The sequence below is a fragment of the Solanum lycopersicum genome, chromosome 11, assembly GCF_036512215.1.
Source record: "Solanum lycopersicum chromosome 11, SLM_r2.1".
NCBI lineage: Eukaryota > Viridiplantae > Streptophyta > Magnoliopsida > Solanales > Solanaceae > Solanum > Solanum lycopersicum.
In genome coordinates this window covers 49121605-49149404 of record NC_090810.1, presented here as the reverse complement: position 1 = coordinate 49149404, position 27800 = coordinate 49121605, and the positions used below count along the sequence as shown (strand labels likewise).

General features: G+C 36.3%; 1 protein-coding gene across 1 annotated transcript; it reads left to right on the top strand.

Moving 5' to 3' along the window:
• Window positions 1-362: 362 nt before the first annotated feature.
• On the top strand, window positions 363-27511 carry LOC101256548 (dynamin-2A-like). The gene is made up of 22 exons (XM_004250639.5): window positions 363-1060; window positions 6857-6907; window positions 7033-7153; window positions 7295-7384; window positions 8213-8274; window positions 8355-8469; window positions 8621-8963; window positions 9717-9864; window positions 12725-12826; window positions 12931-13050; window positions 15520-15603; window positions 15709-15836; window positions 16916-17000; window positions 17209-17347; window positions 17765-17841; window positions 18170-18226; window positions 24084-24237; window positions 24322-24470; window positions 24699-24812; window positions 24903-24970; window positions 26267-26436; window positions 26961-27511. Exons 1-22 carry the CDS (start codon window positions 914-916, stop codon window positions 27194-27196), a joined length of 2760 nt encoding a protein of 919 aa, XP_004250687.1. The 5' UTR covers window positions 363-913; the 3' UTR covers window positions 27197-27511.
• Window positions 27512-27800: the final 289 nt, after the last annotated feature.

Here is a 27800-nt window from a genome sequence, read left to right as displayed (position 1 = left end):
TAAAAGTGTTACTTATTAAATCTCCTTAACTTTGTTAACCGTATTCTTTAATTTCCGCATATTTTCTATATTAGGATATGAAGATTCTTCTATTTAGGTGTTAGAGTTGTCCCCACACGGCTCGGTGTATTGGATCGTGACAAATAACAATTCAAGTTTATTTTTTCTATTGAATTTAAGTTGAATTAATAAATATTATATTTTTTCTAGAAAAACCTTCCAGTAGAATATTATACTTTGTTATAAATTATGATTTGCTCATTTGATAAGTGATAAATTTTTAATAGCTTTTGTAAATGGAGTGTTTTATTCTTTTTTATGAGAAAAAAATATATAATTTTTGATCAAGCTGATTTCAAATTACACGAGAGGGTCATTCATAGAAGCAAAAAGCACAACCATGAAGCATAAAATATATACGCTTCATGTAGATTCGCCGTCACGCAGGTAAAAACAATTGGACAAAATTGATTTCTTTGAACTTGTTTTTGCTACTATCATTAGTACTACTATTTACTATTACACGGCACAGCTATATTTCAGCAAACCTTTGGCATTTTGAAAATTTCTCATCATCTCATTATTTTTTTTCTTTTCTTTTCTCATCACAAAAACTTTTCAAATCTCTCTCATTCCGGCATCATTTCCCGTTCGTTACGCGTCAATCGGAGGAAAAACCCTACCATTTCAACACATATTCTCACTGGTTTTACTTCCCTTTGACTCAGATCTTCGCTCGTTCTTTCCTCGAATCTAGGGCTTTTCTCTTTTCAACTTCGATCTGTGAAGATCCCGTTCCGTGTTTTCTGTTGTTCAATCTGATCGGTCGAGTCACTTTGTCAACCGTCGATTTAGTTTGAGCTGTTCGATTTGAACTGAAGATTTAGATTGTCAACAAAGAAGACAGTAATATATGGAAGCAATCGAGGAATTGGAGCAGCTGTCAGATTCGATGAAGCAAGCTGCCTCTTTGCTTGCCGATGAAGATGTTGATGAAAACTCTTCCTCGTCTTCGAAACGGCCGTCCACTTTTCTTAATGTTGTTGCTATCGGTGGCACTGTAAGTTATTTTATTTTCTTGTAGATAATTTTTTGTTTGATGAACACACAAGTGTTCAGATTTGCTACTTGGTGCGTGCTGATTCGATCTGTGGAACTTTTTGTATTATGATCCGTATTACTCTCCTACGATCTAGGATTGTCGGCTCCTCCTTGCGGTTCTGATATATATATATATATATATATATATATATATATATATATATATATATATATATATACATATATATGCTTAATTAAATAAGCAAAATTGGTTTCGTGATTGAACACATCATTTTCTTACTTGAGATTGCAATTATGTTGAGGGATCTTTTACTATTAGTTGAATAGTGGAGGATCTAGTTATGAAGTTGATGTTCTTTTCCTTCTCTGCTGGTATTTTCTTATTTGCTTTCACTCTATGTATGACATCGCTATTCTCTTTTGATTTGGTATTGTAGCTGCTTGTTTCAGTTTATTTTCAACTAATGTTGCATCAAAATAGTTAAATAAGTCAAGGCGAATGACCCCCTCCATCTTTTCCCCTTTGTGAAGGCTGAGTTCTGATTTGATGTACCAATTTCTGTTATTTATTTTGTGGAATAAAGCCTTAGTTTAAGCTTTTGCATGAATGGATCACAGAGAATAAACTACCTTCGGGGATAATTTCTTTTATGTTTATTGTATCATCAAATATGTATGGCAGTATAGGTGTGTCCAGATGGCTTTTTAACTATTATGTTTGTGAAGCAAAAATACAGAATCTATTCGGTTGTGTAACTCACACCATTCAGTAACAATGACAAATTAAAATGATAGATTCATCTCAGATGACAATGGCATACAATTAGCTTGAACGTAGATTTAGGACTCATTTCTTAACACTTAATCAAAGTTTTAATATTAATCATTCAATCCGTTTTGTTTTAGGTCTGAATTTTAATAGTTCAGATCTTAATCATCAAGTGTTTTTTCTTTAATGTTTCAACTACTCAATGGATCTGAATAGATCCGAATGATTAAGATTTGGAGCAAAATCTTACTATCATTAAGACGTCTATCTAAAGATTTTTACAAAATTGTGATTCACCATTTTCATTAACTCCTTCACCATTACCACCATTGTTCACCATTATCAACTACCATTATTGCTGCCCACCATTGTCGACTATTTGCCACCACCAAACATCCTCGAGCACAACCATCACTAGTGTCGATCACTATAATTAGTTGTTATTGCCACAGACCATCATTTATAATCATCACTAACTACCATTACTACCACAACCTTTTGTCACCATGTTATATATCGCTAACGGCTAACCATTGCCATTAGCTATCACTACCATCTGCCACCACTATCAACCGCCATCACCATCACCACACCATTAGCTACTACCCACACCCTGCCTATATTAGTTGACATTATCCCAATTGACATCCATGACTATGATTGCTAGCATTCACAACCTTGAACCGTCATATAATATTTATAGAAATATAGTTCAGATTCATTTTGAATTTTATATTTATTAATTTTAAAATAACGGCACACTTTAAAGACTAAGGTGTTAAAAACAATCTTAATTATCCAATTTACCAATTTAAAAAAAAACCAATCTTAATTATTTAGTAGTTAGATCATAAGACATCATCTTAATGTTTAAATGTCTTTTTTTGATTTAGGCATCTAAATCTTAATGCACATTTTAATATGTAGTTGGTAATGGAGATTAAAACATGTTAAATAATTCTACTTTCTCATGTCTTAATTACCATTCTCGTTGAACTATAATGTTGTTGCACAAAGTGATGTTATGATGCAAGGTAAGGGGTTATATTTCTTTCTGGGTGAAACAAAGTGAGCATGAAGTAATCGAAGATACGATTTACTTCTTTGAATCTGTTCATTAGTTATTTTAAACAATGAAAGAAAAAGGAGCACTAGGACTTTTTTTGTTATCTGCGCTTCACTTCCTCTTCTTTTTGGTTTGCCATGATTCTTCTTTTACTAATTCTACTTTACAAAGTCTTTGGATTTACTTTTTTCTTCTCCTAGTGTTTAGTCCTTGTTGTCATCAAATCCTTTTCTCTCTTGTTTATTCTCCTATTCTTGAGAGATATTGATCATTATTTGGGAAGTTATTTATCAGTGTAGTTATCATGGCAATTATATATGAAAGATGATGTTGCAAATTAAAATACATTTTATGTTTGATTAATTGAAACTAAAACTTAGTAGTGGGCTTCAAATTCTTTGGACATGCCAAAATTATAGTCTAATTATTTTTAATTTGAGTTGTCGGATAGTTGTCATTATTGAATTCCAGAAATCTTTATTGCAAACTTCTTGTTATAAGTCATAATTCTCATATTTTGGTAATTGTTGATTTTTTTTCTTACACTATTTGTTGTGAAGAGCGATTTGCTCCTCTCTTTTGTGCAGGTGCCAATTTCTTTTTTACTCTTTGCTTTTAAATTTTTTATTGGTAATGAAGAAGTCTTTAAGAGAAATGGAAGTTGTCAAACCATTTCCCATATGCATCCCAAAGGCTTTTGTTCAATGCCAAATGCAACTTAACATGAGCACACATTACTAGCTAGAGAGTTCGTTGATGCACAAAGGGGTCGTTTGGTGTGAGGGATAAGAAAGTCTTGGGATAAAAAAATAGTCCTGAGATAAAATTTTATAGTCTTGTTTGATTGCCATGGTTGGGATAACTTATCCCACCATTTATACCATAGTAATGGGATGTTATCCCATATACATGGTGGAATAAGATAAACCAAGATTATTAATCCTAGGATAACTTATTCCCACCCAAATGACCCCTAAGTGCGCCAGTGTTATCAAAGGCGAAAAGCACAAAAAAGCTCTTAAGGTTCGTGAGGGCTTTTAGTGCAAACCGCAAATAAAGCGTGGGCTTTAATGAAAAAAGGAGCAAAGGGAGAAAAGAATACAAACATATATGTTTAGTCCAAGGCTAATAATTATAAACATGAATGACAAATATATGACAAAAGAAATTGAAAAAAATTATGACAAAGTGAAATATCAATTATTTAGTATCTCTTCTTCATACGAGGCTCATTGGCAAGGAAACTTTTGCCTTAAACCTTGATGACGACACTGAAGCGCACATAAAGCGAGGGGAAGCGCTCAACACGTTTTGAGCCTCGCTTCAAGGCGCCTTTGAAAACAATGATAGGCACACAGTACTAGTTAGAGAGTTAGTTGATGCACTAAGTTTGATATTTAAGTAGAGAAGAGTAAGGCTCTGTTCTGATGATTGTTATATTTTGTTTCATAATGTATCGTATTAGTATCATATTCTTGTTCGGGTGAAATGCATTGTTTAGATAGATAATATTGTTTTCCATCATCACATAATGTCACATAGTAGCAATTTGAAAGATAATTCTACAAGACAAGTGGGGTACATGGTAGATCTACTATTAAAAGGTAGACTAAAAGATAAAATATGATTCTTAATTATTAATAAGTAAAGGAAAAATGTAGATACGATCACAACAAGTTGGTTGTCACAGAAAATGGGACTTTTTGTCGTTACTTAATGATGAATTTAATGTTAGATACATTGAAATTTAAGTAACAATCAAAGTAAATATTGTATTTAAGCTAACATCACAATACAATAGCTAACGACCATCCAAACAAAGTTGTAAAAGGGCAAACACATTATGTTCCAAGTTTTGAAACTAAACCATGTTTACGAATATAAAAAGAATCATTTCTCATGTGATGTGGAAATTTTTGCTAGCAAAGCTTTGGAAGATATCGAAATCCATTAGGTTGTCTTTTTTAACTTAGGGTGGAAGGAAACCATTTCTACAGAAGTAAGGCATAAAATCTTTGGAATTGGATATTTTGTACAAGAAAAGTTAAGGAAGCATGGCATAAAAGGACAACACGAGATTTTACTTGTGTGTGATTGGCGAGGACATGCTTTAGGGAGAAAGTAGAAAAAGTCTTGGATAAGCATGCTTCTTTTTGTCATGTGGATAACATGGTTGGAATGAACTTGAAAGTGCTTCTATTGAAGGGAGGAAAATGTTTTGATTGTTTAAAAAAGGTGTATTCAAAATTAAAAGATACGGTCTAATGCATTTTTTGATTTTGGAACTGATGTATTTCTGAATTTGATAGATTCTACAGAGGCTTCATGAATCTATATCCAGCCTCTTTATGTAATGCTACAGTACCTTGATTCTGCCTGATAGCTTATTTTTATGATAATTTTTTAATTGGGCAAAAGAATGAGATTATACTAATGCAATATGAGATAGAGACTTACTGGTTCGCAATGGGTGAGCAATTTTACAGTGGAGAATTTGAGAAAATGACGGATTGTGTATACCAGCTGGTGCTCATATGCAAATGTTCAGGTGAAGATGTGTGACCTTCTCCATGATTGTTAGAGGCCACTCGCTTGTTGTGCGATTTTGAGATGGTTCGGGTTGTAGTGGACAATGTTAGGCACAATGAAGGAGTCACTCTCCATGTGGAAATTTAGAAAAAGAGAAGTTGAAGAGTTTGGGATGTTGCAACTTTAGCATTCACGTGGATGACTTGGAGAGAAAGAATAAGCGAGCTTTTGATAGGAATTAAAATGACGGTATATTTGAGAAAGAATTTTCGTGCCCAGTGTTATCAAAGGCGAAAAGCGCAAAAAAGCTCCAAGGCCCGTGTGGGCTTTAAGTGCAAATAAAGTGTGAGATTTATTGAAAGAAGACGCAAAGGGAGAAAAGATACAAATATATATGTTTAGTTAAAGACTAATAATTCTAAGAATGAATGACAAATATATGTCCAAAGAAATTGAAAAAAATTTATAATGAAGTGAAATATCAATTATCTAGTGTCACTTCTTCATACGAGGCTCATTGGCAAGGAAACATTTGCCTCAGAACCTTGATGATGACACTGAAACACACATAAAGCGAGGGAAAGTGCTCAACACGTTTTGAGCCTCGCTTCAGGGCATTAGCGTGCTTAAAGCGCGCCTTTGATAGCACTATTCATGCCTAGTTTCTCCGGGGTTCTCATGAGGTTCATTTGTTAGAAGATTAGATGTTGTCCCTAAAGTGTCATATATTATGTTGTAGCTTTTCTATGTTTTGGTGTGATGTTGCTTGTTCGTATACTACAGATTTTTCTGTTATTAATTAAGTACTTACCTTAGAAAAAATAAAGATCTAGATTGAAAACTATTCAGGAAATTGAAATGACTCATCATATTAATCTAAATATCATTTTGGTAAAGAAACACCAAAACCCACAAAAAGATGTTGGTAGAAGGAGAAAAGATGTACATGTCAGAGGGCCTGTGCCGGATTATATGAAATAGAGAAGATGACATCATTTAGATGAGTGACAGTTCTCTTTATTTTTGCAATGGATAGTATTTTTTAGCTTAGCTCATAGCAATGTAAATATATATACATATGGTGGCTGGCATAAGAGAATTACTTGAAGGGGTGATTTTTACTTGATATCCAAAGGTCCCAATGCTGACATACATGTGAGAGTCGTGTAATAAAACTTCTAAAGTGCTGACATACATGTGAGAGTCGTGTAATAAAACTTCTAAAGAAAATTGAACTTGGACCTAACCTGAAATAGCGCATGAGCTAAGGACTGCCCTTATTTGTGATAGGGATATTACTGTCTGTTATGCTCTGCTCGATCTTCTTATATTATCAACAGCATTTGTGCATGAGATGTCTATAAAAAATTGCTAACCTCAATTGCTCTGAGGATATTGATATGCATTTAAGCCATGTAAAACTTTTGCAGGGTGCTGGTAAATCAGCTGTACTGAACAGTCTAATTGGCCATCCTGCTTTGGTATGTTTTTTCTCTCCATGGAATTAAATGTTACTTTCTACATCTCATTTTGTCTTGTTAACTCTCAATCCCAAGTATCAGAATCGAAGTCCCTTTGATTTCTAATATGATCCTTATAATCACAGCCAACAGGTGAAGGCGGTGCCACTCGTGCCCCCATATGCATTGATCTAAAACGAGATAGTTCGTTGAGCAGTAAATCGATCATTTTGCAGATTGACAGTAAATCACAGCCAGTGTCTGCAAGTAAGCTTCTTAATTAGCTAATGGGTTTATCAGGAATGGTATGACATAAGCGAGGAGCTTACCCTTGGAGCAAGTGAATGAAAATCTACGAGTTCTTATGTCCTTGAATGAAATTAACATTTTTCTGTTTCATCTGCACAGGTGCTCTTCGACATTCTTTACAGGATAGACTAAGTAAAATTTCAAGCAAGAGTCGTGATGAAATATATTTGAAGCTAAGAACAAGCACGGGTGAGCATGCAAGACTGTTTTATCTGCAAATGATATAGTTACGTCATGATTTTGTATGATGTGAACATCACCTTATTTATTTGTTTATCCGGGGTCTTCTTTCTTGGATTAGGGATTATAGGAAATTTCAACTATTTTTTTGCATTGGTGGAAGATTAAGACAAATAGGAAATTAATAATCTTGATGCACAAAAACATGCTTATTTATCAAAATAGCATTTAGAACATGCTAATGATACCCAGCTGTTGCCCCGGAGGTGCAGTTATACAAAAATAAGGTCGTTCATTTTGAACTGAACTATTAATTAGCCTCTCAACTTCCTGTACATTTCATTATTACACCAAAAAGCTAAAGTGATACATTTATATTTTAAACTACAAATGGTTCTCTCTTTTTTGCCTTCAAGTATCCATCCACCAAAGAATCCCTGTACGGTGTTTAAAAGTGTAATGGTAGTTATTTGGAGCACTTACCTTTTCCAACTCGGCAGCAGTTCTTTTGAAGTTTGGCATGGACCATTTTTCTTCCAAATAACTTTAAAATACGCACCAAGCTGAGCTGTAAATTTGCAGTTTGTTAACAAGTTACTTGCATCCTCATAGCCTTCTTCATAGAGGATACACCTGTCACAGATTATCATTCCTCTTCTTTGTAAATTGTGTTAGTTGTCTCTATTTGTCTTTTGTTAACTTCCTGCCTGGAGATGTTTTCTAAATTGGATCAACTGTGGTTTTGCTAGTGTTTCATGTGACTTTTTCTTCTCCCTTTCTTTCTGTGGCTGTGTTCCTGGCTTCTGTTTGATCTACTTTTTCGTTTACTGCATACAGCTCCACCATTGAAGCTGGTTGATTTGCCTGGCGTTGACAAGTCAAATCTTGATGATTCAATGGTGAGAATCTATGTAAATATCATGGCCAAATTTGTCAGATAGCTTAGACTTCGTGTTTACTGAGATTCCTTTCTGAACAGACTCAATATGTTGAGCACAATGACGCCATATTGCTGGTCGTAATTTCTGCTGCTCAGGCTCCTGAAGTTGCTTCATGTAAAGCTATCAGAATTGCGAAGGAGTATGATAGTGAATGTAGGTCTATCTATTCCAGATTGATTTGTGTCTTTCAGAAATAATAGACTAAATGGATATTGTATATTTGTAGCTGCTCATCCATTTTCTTTGCACTTTCTGTTTCATATCTGAAACTTTTCACATGTTTGATTTATTTCTGTGCCACTAGGTACTAGAACCGTCGGTGTGATTAGCAAGATAGATCAAGCAGCTTCAGAGCCGAAAGTGCTTGCAGCTGTTCAAGCCCTTTTGTCAAACCAAGGACCACGAGGCACAACTGATATCCCGTGGGTTGCCTTGATTGGTCAATCTGTTTCTATAGCTTCTGCCCAGTCTGGAAATGTTGGATCTGATAACTCGTTGGAGACTGCATGGCGAGCTGAGAGTGAAAGCTTAAAATCAATATTGACTGGAGCTCCTCAAAGTAAGCTTGGTAGGTTAGCTTTAATCGAGACCCTTGCTCACCAGATACGCAGTAGAATGAAAGTCAGACTTCCGAATTTGCTTTCCGGGTAATCTCACCTGCTTGAATATTTCTACTGATAGTTTGTATGAAATTCTAACAATCCATTTCATTGTTTTTATTGGTCACCATAAGCAGTTGGTGTTAGTCTATTTGTTTTAAATGCTAACGGAGAAGTGCTTGAAAAGTTAAATGAGCCACTTAAATTTTGCACAATCAGAAGATGAGGAGATAGGGAGGATATGATAGTAGCATAGAGGTCCGATTATTCAGACAATAAGATAGGTTCTTTTACGCAAGATCCGGATAATTTACATCGTGAAATTAAAAGGAAAATCATCAGTGATCTGGATAATCAAGTTCTTTGTTATTTCCTGTCTTGCTACTACTAATTGATATCATTGGTGATTTGATGTTCTTTCTGACCTAATCTAGACTAGTAGTAAGTTACAAGAATCTTTTAAATATTTTAGTCATACTATCAAAGTTAATGGATCCCTTTCTTTTGCAATTCTTGAAAGAGTCCCCATGGCTGAATCGGGGGATCAAAGATAGTAAGACTTTCCTTAGATGATGTGCTTTTTCCTCAATTGACTGTAGAGGGAACCTTCATTTTTTCTTCTCGCGATTCCTCCATCCATAGAATGTCTTTGTTAATCAAATTCTCTCCCGAGTCTGGAAACATGTTAAGTGTTTTTTTTATCGTTACGCTTACTTATGTCATCTAATGACCCTTCTTTTTCCTTGATTGATTGATTGGTGTGCCATCTGTTGACTGATTCTTGGGATTATTCTACTACAGGCTTCAGGGGAAGTCTCAAGTTGTACAAGATGAGTTGGTCAGGCTTGGGGAGCAAATGGTTCATAGTGCTGAAGGTACCAAAGCCCTAGCACTTGAGCTTTGCCGTGAATTTGAGGATAAGTTTCTGTTGCATATCACTGGCGGCGAGGTGTGTTAAATATAATAGAGCTCTTTATTATATTCATATTCACTCTTTGCAATGGCGAATTCTTAATATTTTGATACTATTTTTGGATTGTAGATTCTCGTTGTTTTCCATTTACTCCTTTGTTTCAATTTTTGTCTTACTTTCCTTTTCAGTTTATTTCTAAAAAATACCACTTCCTATTTTTAACAACTCTTTAACTTATACATCCCACATAGCATGTTTAAGACTAAAAGATTCAAAGGGCATTTTGGTACGTTACACACATCTCTATCTTTTTTTTTTTGATAATTGTGATGTCCATGCCAGCTTATGCACACCCCAACTAGTTCCATGGGCTACTGCTACCTCCCACCAACACATGTACCAAGTAATTTTGTAATATACAAAGAAAGCAGTTGGAAAACTAACGACAAAATCAATTTTAAAAATCAAAGTATAATATTCAGTTTTCTCCTCGAGATATTTTCTTCTTTAAAACCAAAACTCTTTCTGCTAAAAGTTTTCCATTTTTTACAATTCCTATCATAAAATTGTCTCTTCATTAAAAAGAAACCCAGCAGTCAGCAATAGAAGAGTTAATGTTGTACCTTTCTCACTTTCCTCCAATATTCGCCCCCAAAGTTACAGTCCTTTTCATTCTTCTTTTGTCCCTCAACTTTCTAAAACACACATAATCATTGCCTTCTGAAAACTGAAATACAAAGATCACTTTATTTAAATGCTTTACAAGTTTGACTCAATTAGTGTCTTTAAAGGGAAGGAACATGGTAGGGTGTAATGTTGAGTGGTATTCATTTATCTCTCAAAACTATAAAACAAAATAAAGATTGTGTTCTAAAAATAGAATTGAAAGGGCTTTCTGATCATGAACACACAAATTACAAAAATTAAACAGAGAAGCAAGGGTGCATATGCAGAACATTGATAAGCACACAAATTCAACTTGGTGCATATGCAGAACATTGAAATAAAATCAAGACTGAGTTTCTAAAACAAAGTTAATTAGCCTTTGTGATCCTAAGCACAGACCCAACGAAACAGATAGAACACAATACAAAAATTTAAATAAAACAGCAGCAGTGGCAATCCTAGAACCGAGATAAGCACACAAATTCAACTTAGAGGTTGTTTGGATTGGCTTATTTTAAGTGCTTTGGGCTTGTAAGCTCTTTTTTAATTTTTGTGGTGTTTGTGAAAGATAAAAAAAATGCTTTTAAGCACTTATGTTGAGGTAAAAGAAGTACAATAATAAGCTAGAAGCTAAAAGTTTGTTATGACCTACTTATGACTTTAAGCTTTTAGCTTATAAGCTATTTTTTAAAAGCCAATCTAAGCAACCTCTATATACAATAGAAAATATTGGAAAAAAATCAACACTTAGTATTAAAAACAGAAATTAAAGGCCTTTCTGATCTCTAAACACAGGGGACACATCCGCAAAATAGATACCACAAAATACGACAAAATTAAGCACACAACAAACAAGACATTTATAAAAAAGAAAATGAAGGGGCAGCTATCATACAACCAACAAAATCAAAATTGAATTTATAAAACAGAATTAGAAGGTGTTTCAGATCCTAATATAGTCCCTATAAACATGTGGCAGAAATATATAGAACCTTCAATCGAAAAATATCTCCAGAAAATTCTCAATTCTGCAGCAAACTTTGAAAAAAAAATCAAAGAATTCCCAAAATAGGAATGAAACTAAAGTTCCACAACAAATGAAAGAGAAAATAAGCCAGTTGATCTCAGTTCTTAACTTGAGAAGATAATCCATGGAAGGATTAATCCCAAGTAAAACCAACTGTTTCATGATGTATAATGTTCAAACTTATCTCGGCAAACACCAAAAAGAAAGTGGACTGGATAGAAACCTCCACAGTGGTCACTGCAACAGAGTTGGAGAGAGTGGGTAAAAATAAGCTAAAATCTATTGAATTATCAAGTTGTACAAATCTATTAACAATGAACTGATTATCCCAAGATACCCACAAAACCTGAAATCTTTATTTTATTGTGAATATACACACACTCACAGAGACTCGCACATACATACAGTGTATGTAGTAAAGTTTCAAAAAATTTTCTTATGTGGGTTTTGGTGACAACCTTGGAGAAAGAAAAAGAAGAACCCGTTGTTGTAGAAGAGAAACTTCTATTTCTCCAATTTTTTGTGAACTATTTCTCTAATGGAGATTTGCTTACTGTAGAGAAACTATTATGTGGAACTGTTTGTTGTGGGCTTCTGGCACTATAAGGACCACTTTTAATATATGGTTAATTTGTCAGTTAATTTTAAATTGAAAGGTGGTTTTTGTTTTGTCCTAATACAATTATGTGGCATTTTTCTAAGAAGCCACTTGGCTTAAGGAGAGGGCCTTTTCCTCTCCTTTTAATTATATAGAGATGAGCATTTTGAGGAATGCGGGATTATCCATATAGATTTGCCTTTTAGATAGAGGAAAGTTTCTTTTCTAGTAATGGTGTCAAATGTTCATGCTCTAGTTATGATTCTTTACATGTATGGTTTGATTTCTGTTTTCCAATTTGTCCTTTAGTTCAGTTATTTTCTTAATTCTTAAAGGCCTAAATCAATCTCTGCTTCTTACACTGTAGCTCATCCTATGTTTTCTATGTCAGCATTATGTTTCATATATGGACTTTTTTTGATGCATATCTTGAATGATATTATCCATACACCGCACAAATTACACTGTACGGTGTCTTTTTTAATAGTCAAAACCCAAAGAGAAGGAAATTTTTGGCATATTGTTGAAGCACATCTGATATGTAGTTGGGGTTCTTAAATTCTTCATCATGCACTCAAATTTTAAAGATGTTTCATTTCTTTCAGGGTGATGGATGGAAGGTGGTTGCAAGTTTTGAGGGGAACTTCCCGAATAGGATAAAGCAGCTCCCCTTAGATAAACATTTTGACATAAATAATGTCAAGCGGGTATTTGGTTTCTACCAATAGTTTCCAAAAATGTGCCGTTTCACCTGTACCACTGACTGCAGTTTGTTCTTTGTTGTTTCATAATTGTTTTTGCTTGCTGCCAGATTGTGTTAGAAGCCGATGGTTATCAACCCTACCTAATTTCTCCTGAGAAGGGGTTGAGGTCTTTGATAAAAGGTGTTTTGGAGCAGGCGAAAGAACCTTCACGTCTTTGTGTTGATGAGGTAAATGCTTTTCTGATTGTTTCAGCTCTTGGTTTTGGTTAGTCTTCTTTTTGTTCATTGTTCTTCATGTGTCTTTCTGTTAGTCCCTGAATTTGCTTCAATGCATTGGCATAGTGTTCCAATAAATTAACCTCGGATTTACATCACCTTCATTATTGTACTTGTTCAAGTGTTTAAAATACAAAAGTTGGTGTCAATTTGAGATACTGTTTCAACTCAAAATATTAGACTTGAAGCCTGTTTACAATCCTCCATACAGTGTATCTCATTCTCTTTAGTATAATCACGTGCATTTGGTTGGTCTTTCCCAGTTTGTTGTACTTAATCCTTAGTTTAGTAATCTATGTAGATTAACACAGTTTACGTGTACTGTTAATGGATGGGTACAAATACATGGAATTTTCAGAAGTTAGCAGAAGATGACACCATTAGTACATGATTTAGTCATGACTGTTATATGCATGTTTGTTTGTATGTATGTCTGTGTGTGTGTGTGTGTGGGGATTATATGCATAATGAAGTTTAGTGTAAATTTTAAGGCTCTTAAACTTTATATAAATTATCTCATTAGTCATAAAGAAGATCGTCAAGAAGGGCAAAAAATACAAAAAAGGCACCATGATTGCACAACGTAGAAGAGTCATTATGCAGTATGGCAGATTCTCAAAGCACATAGTTTTACCCTGAAATGGTGGAACCTTCTTCTTTTATTTTGGTTTATCCTTTGTTTTACGATGTACTTGAGAGCTTGTAATGTTAATTGTATAATTTATTGTTATTAGATGAAAGCACCCAAGGGTGTGACCTAGTGGTCAATGAATGAGTTAAGAACCATGAGGTCTCAATTTTAAATCTCAGCAGAAACAAAGAACTGTAGGTGATTTCTCCCATAGGTCTTGACATTGGTGTTCAGGTTTGTACCTATTGCTGGTAGGTGGTGGCAGGTATCTCGTAGAATTAGTCGAGGTGCATAAAAGCTAACCTGGATATCACAATTATCAATAAGATTTTGTTATTAGATGATGTAACGGTCTTTACCCCTTAGAACTGTGTTGTTCTTCCAAACTATGCATCTTCTTGATGTTTAATGAAAAATACCTTTCATTAGAAAACAAAAAACTATGTTGTGCTTCCATAATTGTCGAAGTAGAAAAACACCATATGGTTTGTACAACCTAAAACAATAGTGAACTACTACTGACTAATATCTCAATCTCATACTACTTGTGATGGGCCCTTCAAAACTATATTATTGCTTCTAGAATATTGGAAGTTGATTATGTCATCTGTTTCAAAAAAATAATAATATTGGAAGTGGGCACGCACATGATGCTCTTTTTTTTCAATTGGAGGATTGTCTTTCCAGTGTCACGGATGCAAATGTTGAATATTTTTGACAGTGTTAGATTATTAATATTATTAAAAAAAAAGAATTGGTACACAGGCTGATGGTGTCAGATTAGTAATTAACAACTATCATCTGATGGTCAGTGTTGGTGTAACAAGATCCTACCATGTATTTGGTAGTTGTGCATTATGTATGATAACTTTGATCACTCATGTCTCTAGAGCATCCAAATGCAACGGCAACCGAGCACCATTTACCATCATGTTAAAAGATTCATCTGTATTATGTATTAATTTTCTATCTATTTTATATAGGGAAAAGAGTCTAAAAAATACTCCAACTCCAACTTTGGCTAAAATTGTTATTACGATATCAAACTTTCTGGAGGACATTTTATCCCCTGCACTATTTAATAGTGTATTTTAAAGGTGTATATATGTGTCCACGTGGACACATTACTATTTATAATTATGCAATATCTTTTATGTCCACGTGGGCACATGTATACTTTAAAATACACTATTAAATAGTGCAGGGGTAAAATGTCCTTTCCAAAGTTTAGTATTGTTACAACAATTTCGGTCAAAGTTTCAATATATTTCAGACCTTTTTCTCTATTATATATGTATATTTTATTAAGTAGATTGTAGATTTCAATGTATATCTATCAAATTGTGGTTTCATGTACTAATTATAGGGGAGACTTTGAAGGGGTAAAATACACTTTGTATATCTGAGGATTAGCCTCTTGATCCTGGTGTACCTAAAGGCCCCTAGTTGTATAGATGTTTGAGTGCCTTTCATAGAGAATAAGAAATCTATGTGCGCTATCTACCTTTTGGTATACTGCTTGTATGTGGGAGCATTTCTCCAAATCTATATAATTATTTCTCACAAAGCTTTTTTGGCTTTTGTAAATTGTTGCACTTCTCTTGAGTGCCATTTCTGCTAACTATCTGTATTTAGCTATCTCAAAAGGAAAAAGAAAAAAAAAAGAAAAACAATGAAGCAAGAGTAAACTAGGTTCTTATATTGGATATTTTTCTTGTCTATCCGAGGTGCTTCTACAAGCTCTGCTGTTATGTTCTAATTCTTACCTCTATATGTGAATCTTTAAATAGGTGCATCGTGTACTTGTTGATATTGTCTCCTCTGCTGCAAATGCCACACCTGGACTTGGACGATATCCTCCATTCAAGAGAGAGGTAATGATGTCTAGCAGCTCAGATTCACCTCTGTAGTTAATATGGACACATACACACAAATGTTTGTGGTTTTACTTTTCATGGAATATTTGCTCGGTATACTAGGTTGTAGCAATTGCTTCCGATGCATTGGATGGATTTAAAACTGATGCCAAGAAAATGGTAGTTGCCCTTGTTGACATGGAGCGAGCTTTTGTCCCCCCTCAACACTTTATCCGCTTGGTGCAGAGGAGGTATGTCTGGCGATTGTATCTTCGTTTCTAGAAGTTATCCCTATCAAATACTTTTATAGCATGTCTACAATTAGTCTTTTTTGATTTTTATCATCTCGATCCCTGTAATCTTGGCTTCTTGGTAATCAATGCCAGAGTTTATGATAGAATATGAGACTGACTGCACTGTTGACATATGATGTTCTAATATCAGGAAAATTGATTGCAATAACCAGGAAATATAATATTTTATGCTAGAAATGCACTTTTGGTTTGTCACTATATTTTTACATAGTATAGCTAATAGAGTTGGAATGCTTAGATTATTAGAAATTTGAATATTTTTATGTCATTGGTGGATACATGTTATTTTTGTTCTTGTTCTGTTCAGTTTCATCACCTTTTTGGTTCTCAGTTATTTGATGTAATTGACACTGCAGTTTACTTGCCATCTTTTTAAGAGTTATTGTTTCATGCAAATCAAAGCTTGAATCTCATGGCTGAGATAATTGTTTGTACTGATCTATGATGACAAATGTAAAGAGGAGACATTAGGACGCATATCCTTCTTTCTCTTCTGGCAAAAAGATCATCTTTTTTTTTTGCTTTTACTCCCACTCAGTCACATATACCAATCTCCAGATGTGCAAATTGCAAAACATGTAGGTGTAAGTTCTTTGTAGCTACTAATGACCTTTATTTGACAATTGATTAAAAAATCCGGTTCTTATATTACCAAATCCTGTTGCACAAATTATAATGCATGCTCTACATGTGTGCCGAAAAACTGACGAGGAGGTACAGTGAAATCATTATTTGATTTGTTTGGTTGCATCTTTACTGATTATTTGAGGCCAATCTTTTCATGCCACTGTGTTTTCCTGCAGGACCAGTTGCTTTTCTTTTCTTTGGTTCTTCTAGTTAGCCACTATAACAGATAACATTGAAGAAATCTTTCATTATTCTCTCCTAAAAGTATCTTTTTGATTTCATGAATTGCTGGTTTTGGTGGTATTTGCTAGTGATAACTATAGAACATACACATATTTTACAAAGTTAACCACAGTCACTATGTCCATATGCGACTGGCTCTTTTCCAGAATGGACAGACAGAGACGTGAGGATGAGCTAAAAAATCGGGGTTCTAAGAAGGCACATGAAGCAGAGCAATCAATGTTGAATAGGGTAATCATTATTCTTTTTTCTCGAATTATCTGAGATTATTGTTTCGTTGAACTCATTTCTTGCAACAAATTGCCTTGGGAACTTACCTATTTATGTTTTGTATTAGTTTGTGTTCTCTCTATGCTTAACTATGTTCTGTAATATTTACTTAAGCTTATTTGTTATCTTCTCTGTACTGTCTTTTAAGTGTTCTTAATTATTAACTCAGGCAACCAGTCCTCAAACTGGAAGCCAGCAAGTTGGAGGAAACTTGAAATCTATGAAAGAGAAACCAAGTCAGCTGGACAAGGATGCATCCGAAGGCTCAGCTTTGAAGACTGCAGGGCCTGAGGGAGAGATAACAGCAGGTATCCATCCATCTCTTTCTGTTTATATCTTGTGTTAGGTATTTTTGTGTTCCCTTCTAAAAATACAGTTGTCATTAGTATGAATTGCCTAACTTGGGGTGTGCGACTTCTTGATGTCAGCATGTGGAGTCTAACATGTATATTCAGCAATTGAAGGTTAATGTTTGTGCATTCTGTTCTTCCTGAATTGTTGTTTGACTAGCTGCCAAGGTCAAAGGTGGATTTAATTCTTTGTTCTCCCAATTGAATTTTTGAACGTGTAACATTTGTTCTTTGATAGTTTCTTAATGGTTTTGATGCCATTCGAAGCAGTAATATTTAGTCATCTTGAAAAGATAGTGGTTAATTGGTCCTGACTTGTTTTCTTAATACATGTAGTTTATTACTGTTATTTACCATAGCTTTTGCAACTGCCAGGATTCTTATTGAAGAAAAGTGCCAAAACAAATGGGTGGAGCAAGCGATGGTTTGTTTTGAACGAGAAAACTGGAAAGGTCAGTTGGTGACATGCTCATAACTTTTACATTATAGAGATAAATTGGCCTTTTACTACCAACTCGATGTAATCTATCAACCTTCAAAAATGATGTGATAAGACCACTGAAGACTTCATAATATTTACATCTTTGATTTTCTTCTTTTACAATAACTATTGTAACCTGAAATTCAGGAATATTTTTTTTGATGCATTAACTTTGTTAGTGTAGTCTTTCCTTTTTGAATGGTTCAGTCATGGAAGAAAATTTAAACCACGAGTTAATTTATGTGGGAACTATACATAACCTTTGGTGAAGTTCCTCTAATCAGATGTCCTTTTTTCAGCTTGGATACACGAAGAAACAAGAGGAACGCCATTTTCGTGGTGTCATAACATTGGAGGTATTTTATATCTTTCTTAAATTTAAGTATATCTTTCAGTTTTTCTTAAATGCAAATTGTTTTAATTGATTGTCAGAAAGGGTAGAACCATACAAAATGATCAGAAATACATGCACAAAATTATGGAGAGTTAAGGTTGTAGTGTATACTGGCTGAATACGTATCCAACCTTTTAAAACATGTTATGTTTTTTCATTTAGACACCTAGGCTAAGGATAGTACCTATTGAATGCCTAGGCTTACTGAAAATGTGTCTACTAAACACTTGAATGATAAGTCTCTCACAATAATAAAGTGCGTTCTCTCATATGATAATAAGAATCAATCAGTACGTGACATGTGGAAATTTTAAAAAGGTCATCTTCTACATATATCTTTTTAGCAAAATCTCTCCCACACTCCATCCCACCTTACCCCTCTCGAGATCACTGGAAACCTCGCTGGTGATGATCTCTTCTCATCTCCCAATATCTGTTTCCTTTCGTTACTGTCTTTCTTTAAATGTTTTCTCCATTGGCTCCATAAAAAATGTGACCTTCAAAATATCAGTCTTGATTCTTCCCATAGAAAGGACTTGATGCTTACTCTAGGATTCAGTGAAAGACCATGATGATGAGCTAGAAGGGTGACAATCGTGAGACCAATGGGAGATAAAAATGTCATGATCCAGATATTTAAGTCATGATACAGAGCAAACAAAAATTTTATGATATACTCTTAGATCCATCCTTTCTAGATAATTGAAGAAAAAAAATTGAAGGAGCTTGCAGCAGCCTTAAATATCCCTAAAAATTGTGGGCTTGCAAGAGCCTGTTGACACTTAGGGGTCGTTTGGTAGGCCACATTAAAACATATAGTCCATGTATTATTGATGGTATTATTTAGTACTATCTTCTCCAAACACATATCACCATCCTTAACTGCCCTGTGAGTGAAATGGTATCGCCTTTTGATGTGCTTTGTCTTCGAATGATAGACTGAATTTTTCACCAACTATATGGCACTCTGGTTATCTGAGTAAAGAATCTTCTCGCTTTGCTTCTTGCCCAATTCTTTCAGATAATCTGCCAGCCATATCATCTCTTTCCCAGCTTCAGCTATTGCCACATACTCATCTTCAGTAGATGAACGAGAAACACACTTCTGAAGCCTGGACGTCCAACTCACTGCTGTTCCACCTATGGTGTAAATGTACCCGGATGTATTCTTGCTCGAGTCAACATCCCCAACAAGATCAGCATCCACTAAACCTGGTAGAGTCACCTTGCCTTTGCCAAAACAAAGTGAAGTACTGGATGTACCTCTCAGATATCTCAGAAGCCACTTCACAACTTCCCAATGCTCTTTCCCCGGGTTCGCCATGTACCTGCTAACAACTCCCACTGCATGTGCTATATCAGGTCTAGTGCAGACCATATCATACATCAAACTCCCAACTGCTGAAGGATATGGAACAAGTGCCATATGATCACGCTCCTCGGCAGTCTTGGGTGACTGCTCCTTTGACAGTTTAAAGTGATTTGCCAATGGAGTAGTCCTGGGTTTAGCATCATTAACCCTGAATCTGCTCATCACCTTCTCAATGTACATCTCCTGAGATAGATTTAAAGTGCCAGCAGATCTATCCCGAGAAATCTTCATCCCCAAAATCTGCTTCACTGGACCCAAATCTTTCATCTCAAACGCTGCAGACAACCTTGTCTTCAGATTGTTAATCTCCCTAATACTAGATCCTGCAATCAACATATCATCTACATACAAGAGTAGAAAGACATATGAATCAATGTATTTCTTGAAGTAACAACAAGGATCCTTTTCAGCTTTGCAGAATCCACTCTTGGTCATGGAGTCAAACTTCTTGTACCACTGCCTTGGTGTTTGCTTTAGTCCATACAAGCTCCTGGTGAGCTTGCACACCATGTGTTCCTTGCCTGGAACCATAAATCATTCCGGTTGTTGCATATAGATCTCTTTGTCCAGATCTTCATTTAAAAACGCTGTTTTTACATCCATTTGCTCTAGATGCAAATTCTCCGATGCAACAATACTCAACAGAATTCGAATAGAGGTTAACTTCACAACAGGAGAATATTTTAGCATAATCAATACCTTCCCTTTGTGAATATCCTTCAACCACTAAACGAGCCTTGAACCTTCTTTTGCCATCTGGTTCAGTCTTGATTCTGAACACCCACTTGTTCAGCGAAGCTCTCTTCCCTGCAGGTAACTTAGTCAACACCCATGTATCGTTCTTCTCAAGTGACCTCATCTCATCATCCCTGGCTTGCTCCCACTTGATCGAATCCTCCACCTGTAAGGCCTCATCAAAAGACTCTGGTTCCCCCTCATCAGTCAGCAATAGATAGTGTAATGAAGGTGAATACCTATCTGGTGCCCTGATGGTTCTGGATGATCTCCTTAACACCTGCTCAGGTGTAACATGCTCCACTTCAGATTCTTCAGTAAGAGTTAATTGAGTATCTGCTTCGAGATTTCTGGGGTTACTCTTCTCCAACTCAACCTCAACTCCCACTTGCTTTGTAATCTCCAGAACCTTCTGCTCTCTGTCCTTGTACAGGACAGACCAGTGTTTTGGACGGCGAGAGGCGACAAAAGGCGACAAGGGCTTGCCTCGCCACGCGGCGAGGCGCTCGCCTTTTTGAATCGAGGCGCCATTTAATACCAAAAATTAAAAATATTTAATTGCACATATAATATTCAAAATTTCAATAGTAATTACATATCTTACAAATACTATAATAATTACTATAGAAAGAATTATTATTTTTTTCAAAAAAATAATGGACAGCAGTCACAGAATCACAACACAGTGAAAACAGAAGGCATTTTACAGTAATCTGGGACAAAACAGAGAGTGAAGAAAATAGAGGGAAAAAAGAGTAGTGAAGAAATCTTGAAGAAAACAGAACTGAAAGTGTGAAACAAAAATTGAAGAAGAAGAACAGGAAAAAAGAGGTATACCTCAGGTCTTCAACAGTAGCAACTCAAAGATGATGGAGACTAGGAGAAGAGATCGCGAGGGAAAGAGAGTCGCGAGGGGAAGAGAGTCGGGGAGAAGAGTGCGCAAAAACAGATTTTGAAAATATAAAAAAAGCGCTAATTTTGACTAATATTGTTAAGTCAAATATTTTTTTTTAAAAATAAAAAAGGCACCGCCTTTTCTGGCGCCATTAGGTCGCCATGGGCCGCCTTTTGCATACTGCCTCGCCTCAGTGAGGAATGGCGAGGAGGCCTCGCCTCTCGCCAAAGGCGATGAGGCGCTCGCCATTCACAACACTAGGACAGACTCATCAAATGTCACGTCACAATGTCTCAGGATTTTTCTGTTCTTGTCATCCCAAAACCTGTAACCAAACAAATCAGAACCATAGCCTATGAAGTAACACTTCACAGCCTTCGCATCAAGCTTGTCTCTCTTTTCTGGATCAACATGAACATAAGTAGTGCAACCAAAAGTCCTCAAGTGTGAGTACATGAGTTCTTTTCCTGTCCACAGCTCCTCTGGAATCTTGAACCCTAAAGGAACTGTTCGTCCCCTGTTGATCAAGTATGCAGTTGTGCTCACAGCATCCGCCCAAAATATTTTGGGCAGCCCACAATGTATCCTCATACTTCTTGCACTCTCCTTCAATGTTCTGTTCATCCTCTCAGCAATTTCATTCTGCCTTGCCTTACCAGGAGCTGTTCTCATCAATCTGATTTCCTCAGCTGCACAGAATGCCTTGAACTCTAATTTGTCATACTCTCCTCCTTATCAGACCTTAGGCATTTGACTTTCAAACCGGTCTGATTCTCAACTTCAGCTTTCCATTTTGTGAAAGTTGCAAACACATCTGACTTATGCTTCAAGAAGTAAATCCATACCTTTTTGCTGGAATCATCAATGAAGGTAACATAGAATCTGGATCCTCCAAGTGATGATACTGGAGATGGTCCCCAAACATCAGTGTGGACCATTTCCAACCGCAATTTCTTTGGCTCTCTAGGAGTCTTTGTGAAGCTTACTCTTTTTTGTTTGCCCATAACACAACTCTCGCAAAGACCCATATCAACAGACTTCAGACCCTCTAATGTTCCTTTTGCAACCAACATCTTCATTCCTTTAGCACTCATGTGTCCAAGTCTGTTGTGCCACAGACATGAACTAGAAGCACCTGCAGCAACAATGACCATGTTAATACACCCTGCAGTGGTGTACAAGGTTCCAGATTTGGTGCCACAACTCCTCTGGAATCTTGAACCCTAAAGGAACTGTTCGTCCCCTGTTGATCAAGTATGCAGTTGTGCTCACAGCATCCGCCCAAAATATTTTGGGCAGCCCACAATGTATCCTCATACTATCCAACTGACCAACAGAGATTAGATTTTTCTTGAGCCTAGGAATATATCTGACATCCTCCAATGTCCACTGGTTTCCCGAGGTGGTCTTTATGCAAACATCCCCCTTTCCTTCAATCTCTAAGGCTTTATTGTCAGTAAGATATACCTTTCCAAAATTTCCAGATTTGAAATTTTGGAACAACTCCTTGCTTGGAGATGAATGAAAAGATGCACCAGAATCCAAAATCTATGATTCAACCGGGCTGTTCACACTAAGGATTAGAGCATCCCAATGTCTTCTGCTGAATTTACAGAATCATTGTCATCTCCAAATTTCTGATTCTGTTTCTTCTTTGGCTTTGTACAGCTTGTCCGAAAGTGCCTTTTTTCTCCACAGTTCCAACAAGTCACATTTGATCTGTTCGGGGATTTTCCTCGATTCTTTGATTTTGATCGACCATGTTGATTTAGGCCTTTCGTCTTACTTCTCCCCCTTCGGTCAACGCTGAGAGCACTGCCCGATGAATCTCTCACTTCTCGTTTGCGAATACTTTCGCTAAGAACAACATCACAGATTTCATCAAACTTCAGTTTCTCAGATCCACGGGAACTGCTAATCGCAGCAACAACAGTATCCCAAGACTCGAGCAGAGATGATATCAAAATCAACGCCTTAATTTCATCTTCGAAATTAATATCCACCGAATCGAGTTGACTCACAATCATATTGAACTCGTTTATATGATCAGAAACGGATCCATTCTCAGACATCTGTAAATTGAACACTCTACGCATCAAATATACCTTGTTCATCGCCGATGGTTTTCGTACATGTTTGACAGTGCCTTCAACAAAACGGACGTAGTCTTCTCCTTCACGATGTTGAGCGCCACATTTCTTGACAAAGTCAATCGGATCAACCCTAGAGCCTGACAATCCTTGAGTTTCCACTTCTCCTCCGTCATGGATTTCGGCTTTACCCCGATCAACGGTTCGTGAAGATCTTTGTGGTACAGATAATTTTCGATCTGCATCTTCCAGAAACTGAAATCGGATCCATCAAACTTCTCGATTCCAAGCTTCGAACTATCCATCTTCAGTGATCGTGTTGAATCTCCTTAGCTCTGATACCAGTTGTTAGGATCGAATCTACACACACACTTGATGAATAAAGAACACAAGAACTTTAGAGAGAAAGAGATGAGGGGTTTAGATAGAGAAAGAGAGAAACCAATATTTCGTGGTAACACCCCGTGAGTAAACTTCCACGGCGGCGGGGTATATATATTAATAAATCAGAGTATTTTCGGTAACACACAATAAATGGAGAATAAATAGTAAAGCCTTTAATTTAGGAGGGCTGCCCCGAACCCCTCCACAACCTAACACCTAGTAGTATCATTTCTACAAGTATTTGGGTTTGTATAGTCATGTGTTCTTAACACTTGCGTTGTTTTTGCAAAAGGAAAAATATATTGAATCCCTATTTACATTTACATGGCCATGTGATCCACAGGAATGTATTCTTGAAGAAGTTGCTGATGAAGAAGAAGCTCCTGCACCTACCAAAAGTTCGAAGGACAAAAAGGCAAATGGGCCTGATGTTGCAAAAACACCCAATCTTGTATTTAAGATAACAAGTCGCGTTCCATATAAAACTGTTTTAAAGGGTACACTATACACCTCCGGAACCGTTTGCTTCTTATGGCTTGTTTTTTATTTATGCTCAGAAGAAAATATATAATTTGTTGCAGCACACAGCGCTGTTGTCTTGAAGGCTGAGAGTGTGGCAGATAAGACAGAGTGGTTAAACAAATTGCGAATTGTCATCAGCTCTAAAGGCGGTCAAGTAAAGGGTGAATCTGCCCCACCTATCCGGCAAAGTCTTTCAGATGGATCTCTTGTAAGCAACTATTCGTTGATTTAACCTATTCTGCAAATTTAGGTTTCCCCAATAAGTGCTCTTGTTCCAAAAAATAAGTTCTTATTTAACTTTTTTGTTTGTGATCTTCAGTTTTGTATTTGTTCTCTTTCTGATAGTTGTATTTCGAGTTGCCCGTTGTGGTTTTCTTAAGCCTGTGAGCTAATTCCCTGACCACTTGTTGTTTATTAATTCTGCTGCATGTTTTAGGAAACAATGACTAGAAGACCGGCGGATCCTGAAGAAGAACTTCGATGGATGGCTCAGGAAGTGCGTGGTTATGTTGAAGCTGTTCTTAACAGTCTTGCAGCCAATGTGCCCAAAGTAGGTCTCCAGTTTGCATGTTGTGTGCACCTTACTTTGTTCTTTTTGCGTAAAACCATCTCACATGGTGCATTGTTGATTTCGTTTTAGGCAGTTGTTCTCTGCCAAGTAGAGAAGGCAAAAGAAGACATGCTTACTAAACTGTATAGTTCTATCAGGCAAGCAGTTCAACTTTCTCTTGCGGATTCTATGTCTCAACATCTTTTATCTGCAGTGGCATGTTGCATTTGTTTGTGTTGACAGAAAGGTGCAGTTGTGAATAATCCTAGGGTTATGACCATTCTATGCTTGTCAAAAAAGAGTTATGGCCATTTTCCAAAGGACCACTTGCAACTCTATTTTCTCTTCCACTATTTGAGCGGCCATCTTCCTAAAATGATTATCTATCTTAGAAAGTGAAATATATGTGCTTTCATGTACACGAGTTATGTTGAACCTATTTCTTACTTCACTACTAGTTTCTCATTTGTTATTTTTTGGAGACAGCTTAGAGTCCTCTTCGTAACAAATTGATAGAATGAAATATAGACATTCAATTTGGGGCGAAAGAGGAGTAGTTGTGTCCAGTGTCGTGAAAGGCGCTCGCCTTTCGCCTTTGGCGATAAGGTGAGGCGAGGCACTATTGCCTATTTGCCTCGAGGCGAAGCGAGTTGAAAATGGCGCTCTTTGCCGACTTTCTGCGACAAGGCTGGTGCCGCCTTTTTATTTGTTTATTTTTTAAAGGTCTGATTTATAATTAAAGCCAAAATTAGGGTTTTTTGGGAACATTCCACATTTGCGATTGCCTCCTCTTCTCCTCAGTTGCGAACCCTTCGTGTTTGCCTCCTTTTTGCAAACACTGACTTCGCGACCTCCTTCAAATGAATTCGCGACCTTCTTCAACTGACTTCGCGACCTTCTTCTTCAACTGACTTCGCGGCTACTGCTCCTTCGCCGCTTTGTGACTGTTGACATGTATGTTTCTTCTTCTTCAGTTCTTCTCTTCTTCTCTTCTAATTCTTCTCTTATTTTCTTCTTCTTCACATCTCTGTTTTTCACGCACTACTGTGCACTGTTTTCAGTGTGGTAGGAAATAGGGTTGTTCACTTACTCGTTGTTTTGTTCACTATTAGTTTTTAAATTTAAATATTTGTTAATATATGTTATTGCTATTAAGATTTTGAATATTTATATGTGCAATTAAAAATTTTAGTTTTTGGTATTAATTGGCGTCTTAATTCAAAAAGGCGAGCGCGTCGCCTCGTGGCGAGGCAGCCCTTGTCGCCTCTCGTCGTCCAAAAAACTGGTTGTGTCATGGAAACTTGCAGTTACTGCAAGAAACTGTGTTGAAACCGTCATCCTTGGAGATAGTTTTTGTTTATTTTTTTTTTGGGCCTAGTAAATTGGATATTTCATTTTTCTTGGTATTCTTCTGGGTCTGGTGTGTTGATATTGTTTGACTTGTTGGATTTTAGCGCCCAAAGTACTGCAAAGATTGAAGAGCTGCTCCAGGAAGACCAGAATGTAAAACGCAGGAGAGAGCGCATACAAAAACAATCTTCTCTTCTTTCTAAACTTACTAGACAACTCAGTATCCATGACAATAGAGCAGCAGCTGCTGCCATCTACGCTAATGGTGAAGCAGGTAATCATCATTCCTTATAGGTGGTTCATTTTACTTGTCCGAGGACAATTTAAGTCCTCCAAGTTTATTTGCTCAATTACTTTGGTTGTATTCAATTGAAAATGTTGGTTATCTGTTATTAAGATGCAACAGACTTCCCGTATACCCTTGCCAGCACTATGCTTAAAGTTTTTCCACAATTGCTGTTAGTCCTTACCTAATATTGTCCTGGCCTAGCTTTGTGTCTCCCTAGTCTGGATTCTTTTGTACTAAAACTGCAATCCAGGACCTTTTGGAGCCATGATTTGGGGTAAATTGATGCAATGGTTAATAATAGCACCTCTTTTTTATCAAAGAAAACCTCACAAATAAAATAAAATAAAATACCACCTCTATAAAAACACCTCAAGAATACCATCTCTTTTTTTGCCGTCCCATCCCCTGCACCGGGATGCCATACCAGTATGCATTCTTTTTGATTAGTGATTGTTGTCTTTTTGATGTGTTTTTGATTTTGCTTGTACATTTCAATTCATGCTCTGCAGAAAGTAGTCCAACAGCATCAAGCCCGTCATCTGGTGATGATTGGAGGTCTGCATTTGATGCTGCTGCAAATGGCTCTTCTAGTCATTCTAGGTATGGATCAAGTGGCAGTAGTCGCCGTTACAATGAACCTGCTGAAAATGGTGATACAAATTCACGCTCTAGTTCTGCTAGCCGTCGCACCCCTAACAGGTTGCCACCTGGCCCACCAGCTTCTGGATCCGGTTATAGATCTTAAAATTAGGTAATTGTGAAACGATTGATCCATATATTCTTGTTTGGGGTGGTTTCTTCTTGCTTTTCCCAGTGAGCCCTTTTCAATATTGAGTATGTTGTACTAGTATTTTAGAATTGGTATACTGCATCTTTGTAGATAGATATTTTAATTAAATGTTACCCTCCCCGCATTTTTGTCTCGGTTGCTGGAGTTTGAATTGTACCAACAATGATTCCATTGATAATTTCCCTTCATCAGAGACATTTCTTCTGTAATTCAAATGTATTGGCTGCTACAGTATGTATCCTTAATAGTTATATAGAAAGTATTTTGCTTTGTTTTTGTGCCATTTAACGACATAAAAATCTTTTGATTCACGTGCCAATATTTTACATCAACTTCAATTACTTCGTTAGTCTCAAATTTTCTTATAATTATTTCTTTGACCTTTTCTAACCGAACTTGAGACTCGAAATCAAACATTTGTAAAGGTGGTATTCAGATTATTCATAAAAAAAACTTTAAGAGGTTACAAGCAAAACTAGATAGAACTTTGAAAAAGGGGTCGTCAGGCTACCAATTACTTTGCTATGCACTAAGAATTGCTTACTCGTAGTACATTGTC